The sequence below is a fragment of the Eptesicus fuscus genome, chromosome 23, assembly GCF_027574615.1.
Source record: "Eptesicus fuscus isolate TK198812 chromosome 23, DD_ASM_mEF_20220401, whole genome shotgun sequence".
Classification (NCBI taxonomy): domain Eukaryota; kingdom Metazoa; phylum Chordata; class Mammalia; order Chiroptera; family Vespertilionidae; genus Eptesicus; species Eptesicus fuscus.
This window is the reverse complement of record NC_072495.1, coordinates 28,660,576-28,668,951: the sequence shown is the minus strand read 5'-3', so window position 1 is coordinate 28,668,951 and position 8,376 is coordinate 28,660,576. Positions and strand designations below refer to the sequence as shown.

Below are 8,376 nucleotides of genomic sequence, written 5' to 3'. Positions count from 1 at the left end.
AGAAACGCTCCCTCTCGCCGTCACATCCAGGGCCAAGCACCTACTCCTGCCTCCGGGCCGGCGGTGGGGGCCTCCGGGGTCCGAGGACGAGGGGCCCCAGGACTGAGACCACGGCAGGCAGATGCCAACTTCCACAAAGCAGCACCCAGCTCCCCCCCTGACTAGAGCGCCGCCCAGGGCAGAGTTATGGGCACCAACGGTTTCCCGGTTTCTCCCCATTCTTTTTTAAGAAATATTTTTATTGATGTCAGAGAGGAAGAGGGAGATAGGAACATCAGTGATGAGAGGGAATCATGGATCGGCTGCCTCCTGCACGCCCCCCACTGGGGATGGAGCCCACAGCCCGGGCCTGTGCCCTGACCGGGAATCAAACTGTGCCCTCCTGGTTCCTAGGGTGACGCTCACCCCTGGGCCACGCCCGCCGGGCATCTCCCCCTTCCCACAGCATCGTCTGACAAGCAGGCCGGCACGACTGTCCCCTGGGAGTGCACCCAGCCTACCGGGGGTCCCCTCGCTGCGCCCAGGTGGGGCCGGAGCTTCCGGAGAGGACGGGAGCCTGGCTGCCCCCCGGGGAGGGCACCGCGGTCATCGCCTCCAGCCGAGTCTCTTTCGGGGCGAGGAGAAGTCCCTCCGGGTGCTGCCCAGGACCCCAGGTCCCAGGAGGGAGTTCCCCCAAAGATCAGAGGAGAAAGCAGGACACCAGGGTGGGGGGTGGGTCTCTGTGTCGCTGGGCTGTGAGGTCACAGGGGCCTTCCTGGTTCCCATGACCTGGGGACAAAGAATAACCCTGCACGGCCCTGGCTGGTGTGGCTCCGTGGGTAGAGCGTCGGCCTGCAGACTGAAGGGTCCCGGGTTCGATTCCCGGTCAGGGCACATGCCCAGGTTGTGGCCTGGATCCCCAGTAGGGGGCGTGCAGGAGGCAGCCAATCCATGATGTTCTCTCATCATGGATGTTTCTCTCTCTCCCTTCCTCTCTCTGAATTCAATAATCCTATCTAATAAAGAGGGAATATGCTAACTGACCCTCATGCCATCGCAAAGATGGTGGCGCCCACAGCCAATAAGGAGGGAATATGCTAATTGACTGCCACACCCTCAAAGATGGCGGCGCCCACAGCCACAAGATGGTGGTGCCCAATCCGCTCAGCCCCGCTGGGGCGGCAGGCGTGCGGCAAGGCCGGGCCCACCCCCAGGCGGGCCTGACTGCTCCTCGAGCCTGCCTCCAGAGTCCCCCAGTCCCTCAACCACCCAGGGCCGCCCGAGGCTCAGGTAACCAGCGCCGGCCGAGGCTTGCGCTGCCGGCAGTGGCAGCAGCAGAGCTGTGATGGGGGCGTCACCTTCTCCTGATCGCCAGGTCGCCTCCCACCCCTGAGGGCTCCCGGACTGTGAGAGGGGGCAGGCCGGGCTGAGGGACCCCCCCCACACCCAGTGCATGAATTTTCATGCTCCGAGCCTCTAGTAAATAATAATTCTGCACTTCCACCGTCCTCTGTCCCAGGACCCAAGGCAGGTGCCCCTCCCCCGGCACCCTGTCCACGGGACACCCCTCCCACAGAGCCCCTCCTCCCAGCTCCCTGGGGTCCCTAAGCCCCCATCCTCCCCCCAGCCCGCCGGTTCCTGGCGTCCTGCTGCTGGAAGAAGGTGTCTCGAGTTCATCATTCTCAGCAGAGAATTCCGCCGGCTCCAACCCAAATCCCCAAAAAGCCCAGCGGCAGCGGGAAGAGGTGACGATGGCCAAATGCTGCCCTGGGAGGCCTGGCCGCTGGGGTGCGAGCCCCCAAACCCAGAGTCCCCGACGCCCCCGGAGAAGCGGCACCAGGTGAAGGAAGGCGAAGGCCTGGGGCCCGCGGCGAGTCGCGTCCTCCCGTTGATAGGAGCCGCTTCCCCAGACGCCCGAGTTAATTAAACCGACAACCCTGGGAAGCCGCGCAGTAACCGCTCCGGGATAAATAAGGCGCGAAGCCTCGTTTGTTATTCCTCTTGCTCTTTTAAGCACCCGACAGTCGTTTCGAAATTAAATTAAACGGCTTATCTGTGCTAATGCAGATGGACAGGGCCATCTGTCTCCCGCGCCGCCGCGGGCTGCCGGGCCGCGCCCCGCAAACATCAGTCATTTCAGCACCGCGCGGGGCGCCACGCGGAAGTGATGGATCTCAGGCCCCGGCCCATCCATCCCTGAGGTCACAGTCTGTGGGCTGAGTTCTAGCTTTTCTTCCCTTTTTTTTTTTTTTTTAAATTGATTTCAGAGGGGAAGGGAGGGGGAGAGATAGAAACATCAGTGATGAGAGAGAATCATGGATCGGCTGCCTCCTGCACGCCCCCTACTGGAGATGGACCCTGCAACCCGGGCCTGTGCCCTGACCGGGAATCGAACCGTGACCTCCTGGTTCACAGGTCGACGCTCAGCCACGGAGCCCCACCAGCCGGGCTCCAGCTCCTCTCTCTCCTCCAGGGCCACCAACAGGATTGTCCTGCGCTGGCCGAGCAGGGTGACCCTGGCCCTCGGATGGCGGCCGAGCTCTGGCCGAACCCCACCTGCTGGACAGGAAGCCCCCCCCCCCCCCCCCCCCCCAGCCACCTGGAGCAGCGACTCCAGGCCTTGGACACAGCAAATCTAGGCTGGAGCTGGGGAGGCTGTTCTCCTCGCACCGCCGAGCGGGGCTCTCTGACCTGTGACCCCAGGAGCCCAGCTGGGGCCCGTGTCCCGGCCCAGCTGCAGCTTAGCTCAGCCCGAGAGCAGAGGCCACACGCTCCCGGGTCCCAGCGATCAGACGTGAAAGCTGACCCCTGGCTGAGCTCAAGGGCACACAGGCATCGGCCCGAGGAACGGCCACTCGCTCAGGAAGCTCTGTCCTGGAAGTCGCCCGAGACCCACCCCGAGGCCTCCCCTGACTGACCCGCGGCCCCTGCACCCCGAGGCCGCCCTGACCCGCGGCCCCTGCACCCCGCGGCCTGACTGACCCGCAGCCCCTGAACCCCAAGGCCTCTCCTGACTGACCCGCGGCCCCTGCACCCCGAGGCCGCCCTGACTGACCCGCGGCCCCTGCACCCCGAGGCCTCCCCTGACTGACCCGCGGCCCCTGCACCCCGACTGACCTGCGGCCCCTGCAGCCTGTGGACCTGACCGTTCTCATGAGCTCCCAGGCTCCCGCTCCGTCCCATGGCCTGTGCCGTCAGGAGAGGCTCGACCTCCTGAGCAGCGGGGACCTGGGAACAGCGCCCCGTGGATGCGACAGCCATCAGGAGGGCACGCAGCCCCCCGCCTGCTGGCCAGGGGCCGTGGCCTCACCAGCCCCTGCGGGGGGACAAGCTGTCCTCACGGCCGAGGGGAAGCGTCCGCTCCACACCAGACGCTGCAGGACCTGCCTCCTGACACTGACGTGTCTGCAGCTGGTTTGCTGACAACCAAGCGCTCGAGCGTTGGCAACTCCTTACCACCGGGCTGCATCCCTGTCAGGGACCCGCCCCCCACAGAAGGTGACCAGTCAAGACCGGCCTCCATGTTGCCTCTAAAATGCTGGACCCAATGTCACGGGAGCAGGCTGGGGATGCACAGTAAGAGGCCTCGTGTCCCTGGCCCCTGGGGGGGGGGGGTCCCCTAACCCAGCACAGCAGGGCTCTGGGAGGGAGGGCGAAGCTCGCTGCACACGCCAGGCCAGTGCCTCGGCCACGGAGGCAAACTCCATTTCACTTCAAAATACATTTTTATTGGTTTTAGAGAGGAAGGGAGAGAGAAGAGAGAGAGAGAAACATGGAGGAGAGAATCATGGATCGACTGCCTTCCGCACCCCCCCCAGGGGATTGAGCCCCCACCCCGGGCCTGTGCCCTGACCGGGAATCCAACAGGGACCTCCTGGTTCCTAGGTCGACCTCAACCCCTGAGCCTCGCCGGGCCCCCCCACAACCAGCATTTTAAGCTCCCGCCTGGACGTGACGAAGTGGGTCTGTGGGTCAGGGCCCCGCCCCTGGGCTGGCTGGTGTGGAGGAGGGAAATGTTTGTGTTGTTGGGTTCAGCCCGGAAAGGGTTTTAACACAGGGGCTGGCTACGCGGGACAGGAAGCTGCTGAGCCACACGGGAGGGGACCGCCCAGACCGGCACCAGCAGGAGACGCTGTGGCTGCACTGGAGGGCCAGGCGCCCGGGACTGCTCCGTGGTGGGGCCGCCTGGGAGGAGCCCGAGTCAGGGCCCCAGGCAGCGCTGGGGACGCAGCCCTGGCACATGGGAAGGAAGGACCCCGTGCTGCCCCCCGCTGGGCGGGGCACTGTGGACGGCAGCCTGTGGGCACAGCCCCGGGGGAGCCAGGCCCCTGCCTGCCGCCCACAGCCCACCTGAGTGGCTCCTACAAAACCACTCATTGGGGGCGGGGTGCCGGTCAGCTGAGTGTGAAGTGCTGGGCGCAGAGGTCGTCACGGCGGCCCAGCAGGCCCTGCGCGGGGATGAACTCCAGCGGCACCGCCTCGGGCCACTTCTTCTTCAGCTCCCGCTCGAAGATCTGCGAGGACAGACGGACGGACGCTCTCACTCGGGAGCTCCCCGCGCGGCCCACCTCCCCCCGCCCGGCCCTCACCTCGAAGGCGCTGAGCTCCAGGAGGGGCGCGATGCTGGCCTCGGGCACAGACAGCGCCTGGTTGATGACGCTGGCGGCCTTGGACACCTCGGGGTGGTAATGCCGCTGGAGCGCCTGGAGGGCACGCGGGCCGTCACCCCACATTGGAGACAGGGAGGGCGGGGGTCGAGGGAGCAGGAACAGGCCCGTGGGTGTGGGGGCCGGTGGGCAGCTCGCGGGGGCAGGACGGGACCCGGGCGCCGGCCTCACCTGCAGCTCCCACAGGGAGCTCTCCAGGGCGCGGCTCTGGGCTGGGTCCTCCTCGTCGGGGTCGTAGGGGTCGGCGTCCAGCTCTAGGGACGAGACAGACCTGTCCTCCCTGCCACCTGCCCCGCACGGGCCTGCCCGGGGCCCAGCCCGGCGCACTCACCAGGGCCCCGCGGCCGGTGCACGAGGACGCGGCAGGCCGGGTGCCGCCGCAGCAGGTTGCAGATGAAGGGCAGGACCATGAGCAGGGCCTCGGGGGGCGCCGTCAGGGCCAGGCGGGCCAGGCGCTTGGCAAAGGCCGCCACCAGGTAGGCGGGCAGGTGGCTGGCGGGAAAGTGGGCGTGAGACCCCGCACCCGCACCCCAGCCCCTGCCGCCCGTCTGCAGCCCCGGGGGACGGGCTGGGGCCTCCTGACGCTCACGAGGACGACAGGAAGAGGTCGGCCAGATGGAAGAAGCGCGCCCGGTACTTGACGTGGAAGACGGACGGGTCCAGGAGGCCGTAGAGCTTGCGGTAGAAATCGGGGTACTCCCTGTGGGTGTGGGAGGGAACGAGGCATGTGGGGCAGCAGCGGGTGAGTGAGGGCGGCATGTGGGGTAAGAGCACGAAGCAAGCAGACAGGTCAGGGCCCAGGGAACCACCGCCCCCTCCCTGCCCCTGCCCCCAGGGGCTCCTGAAGCTGCCTGACCCTGGTCAGAACTGGGGGGGGGGGGGGTCGGGGGCAGAGAGGGGGAGGGGAGAGGCCTGCACTGCCCCCAGATGGACACTCACAGGTTGTGCTCATGAATCAGGATAAAAAGTCCGTTCAAGGCCAGGAGGCTGATGGCGCCCCCTGCAGACAGACACACAGCCATGGAGCTGCAGCCAGCCTGCACCCCCACCCCCAGGGCGAGTCCAGAAAAGCTGGAGGCCACGCTGTAGGCGATTGGAGCCAGCTGCCCACAGGCCCGCCTGCCCCCCCCGCCGCCCCCCCCCCCAGCACCCATCCCCACCTGGTCGGACCCCTGGTCGCAGCCCCTCTGGGCGCTCCCTGCTCACCGACGTCGTAGGCGCGGGTGAGGAAGTCGATCATGAGGCTGGGCTGGGCCAGGTGAGGCAGGATGGACTCGTGCATGATCACCAGCACCTTCTTGTAGAGGCTGAGGGGCAGCTGGGGGGGCGGCGGGGGGGGGTAAGCGGTCAGGGTTCCGTCTGCCGCCCTGCACAGGCCAGGGCTGACGAGCCTGCTCCCTCCCGGCCCTACCTTGTGCTTGAGGAAGCCGAGCCACATCAGCTGGAAGGCCTTCCTGTGCTCCTGCGTGTGTGTGAGGAAAGGGTCTGCGGGCTGCACACGCTGCGGCCCCGCCAGGTCCTCCCCGTCCCCCCCCATCCCGCCCCGCCCCCTCCTGCCACGTGGAAGTAGGAGCGCCCAGGGCCCGAACCCGACACTGTCCAGGAGTGAGGAAACATCAGCCTCCCGGGCAGCCACGCGGAGTCCACCCCCCCCCCCGCCCCCCAGCACGGACACGTGACGCTCCAGGCAGCCTGGGACCTCCTCGCCCCCAGGGGTCCTCTGAGTGACCAGGGGCCGTCCAAGCCAGGAAAGGGGTGGCTGCCTTCTCCCCAAGTCCCCCACCTGCTGCCTGAGGCCGCACCCCAGGACGGGGCCTGTTCCCAGGGAGCCCCCCGCCCCCCGAGTGTCTCCCCAGGACGGGGCCTGTTCCCAGGGAGCCCCCCGCCCCCCGAGTGTCTCACCTTCAGATGAGTGACCTTCCACCTGTCTGACAGCTCTGTCAGGGAGAGGGGAAAGGGGAGAGGCAGCTCGTGAGGCTGGGGGGGCAGGGCCCCGGCGCCCCGCCTGCAGGCCCAGCCAGGACGCTCACCTGCGTGCTTCACGTAGAAGTTAGCGACGTCGCTCTCCTGGCGGGGCAGGCTCACGGCGGACAGCAGCGTGAACACGTTGTTCCAGAAAGTGAGGGGCACCTGCGGAGGCCGGGCCTGAGCGCCTGGGCTCCGCCTGCCCCCCTCCCCCAGCTACGGGGCTCCCGCAGCTCACCTCGGGGTGCGCGTTGGCGACCCTGGCCACGGCGTCAGCGGCCGCCTGCATCGCGTGGTAGCGCACGTCGTCGTGCTCCAGGTACGCGCAGAACTGGGAGAGGAGCAGCGAGCAGTCCTCCTCCAGGGACAGCAGGCCGTCCACCACCGCCTGGGCGAGGCGCGGGCCGGGCCGGTGAGTGCCGAGCCCACAGAGCACAACCCAGCAACCAAAGACGGCCCCGGGAGCCCCCCGAGCGGCAGCCTGCCCCCCTCCCCGAGGCTGGATGGGCCCCCAGGTGCCCCTCACCTTGAAGAGCTGGCGGGGAAACAGGTAACTGCCCTCCCACTTGGGTTTCTCCAGGGGGTGCGCTCCTTCCAGCTGCACGAACTTCATGAGGGTCCCGAGGGCCAGCTCCTGGGGGGCGGGGGGCAGAGTGGCCGTGGCGCCCCGTGGACCGGCCCACAGAGCTCCCCCAGAACTTCAGCCTGACTGTCCGCGAGAGAGGGCAGAGCCTCCCACCCAAAACCAGCCAATGAAAAGGAAGCGAGTGGGGAAAGACAGGGGCACAGCCTCTGTGTGTGTGTGGAGGGGCTCGTGGCTGGGGTGCAGGGAACACTCAGGACGAGCAAGGTGGGGGACCCCAAGACTCACCTTGACCTCGAACGACGGGTGGGCCAGGAGCTCCGCCAGGCGGTTGCAGCAACTCTGGTAGCGGTGCCGCATCCACACCTTGTACTTCCGGGTGGCCCCCTGGGACCCTGCCGGTGGGCGAGGGGGGTCAGCCCACGTCCATGCCCACTGCCCTCTGCCCAGCCCAGTCAGGACACACGAGTGGAAGCCATAACCTCACACCAGCATGGCCCCCAGCCAGAGAGAGAGAGAACAACACCTACTCCAAGGGTAAGCCCTGTGAAAAGGTTTTGGGGGTCTCATCACGTCGCCCTCCAACTTCACCAGGGACGAGGCCTTGGGCCCCCAGGACGTTCACCTGCCATGACGGTCTCCTCCGGGGGCAGCTGCCCCACAAACAGCTCCCCCCGCTCCAGCAAGGCCCCGAAAAGGCGGCTGCACGCGCGCACCGCATCCTGGATCTCCTCCGGGTCCTCCGCCTGCGGGGAGAGGCCGGTCTCAGGGAGCCCCGCGGGAAACTGTGGCCCCACTCACGTTCCCCACTTGGGACTCCCGCCCCATCCAACCACAACCTTGACCCCAGCGGGACTCTCCATCCCACCTCTGCCAAACCTCCCACCGGACCCCCCCAGTAAGACCCTGGACCCCGCCTCGCAGCCCGGACTCCGCCGAGGCCGAGGGGCCCGCCTGTCGGCCTCCGACCCCGCGATCGCGGCCGCCCGCCCAGCCCGCACGCCTTGCCTGCAGCACCGCCAGGATGTCGAACACGGCGTTGGCCTCCGCGCGGTTCGCCAGCACCGCCTCCAGCAGGCGGCCCAGCGCCCGGCGCGCGTTCCGGGGGCCGCGGACCCGCTCCATGCCGCCGCCCCACGCGGGAGAAGCCCGGACTCAGGCGCCGCCTTCCGGCGCAGCACT

The 8,376-nt window shown here is 67.8% G+C and overlaps 1 protein-coding gene across 1 annotated transcript; it reads right to left on the bottom strand.

The window, feature by feature from the left end:
• Positions 1-3,696: 3,696 nt before the first annotated feature.
• Positions 3,697-8,360, bottom strand: NOC4L (nucleolar complex associated 4 homolog). The gene is made up of 15 exons (XM_008157234.3): positions 8,203-8,360; positions 7,820-7,940; positions 7,483-7,589; positions 7,138-7,245; positions 6,850-6,999; positions 6,677-6,776; positions 6,549-6,583; positions 6,058-6,108; positions 5,853-5,964; positions 5,586-5,646; positions 5,236-5,346; positions 4,978-5,138; positions 4,818-4,900; positions 4,569-4,682; positions 3,697-4,493 (listed from the first exon to the last, which is right to left on the bottom strand). Exons 1-15 carry the CDS (start codon positions 8,317-8,319, stop codon positions 4,374-4,376), a joined length of 1,551 nt encoding a protein of 516 aa, XP_008155456.2. The 5' UTR covers positions 8,320-8,360; the 3' UTR covers positions 3,697-4,373.
• Between the last annotated feature and the right edge of the window lie 16 nt (positions 8,361-8,376).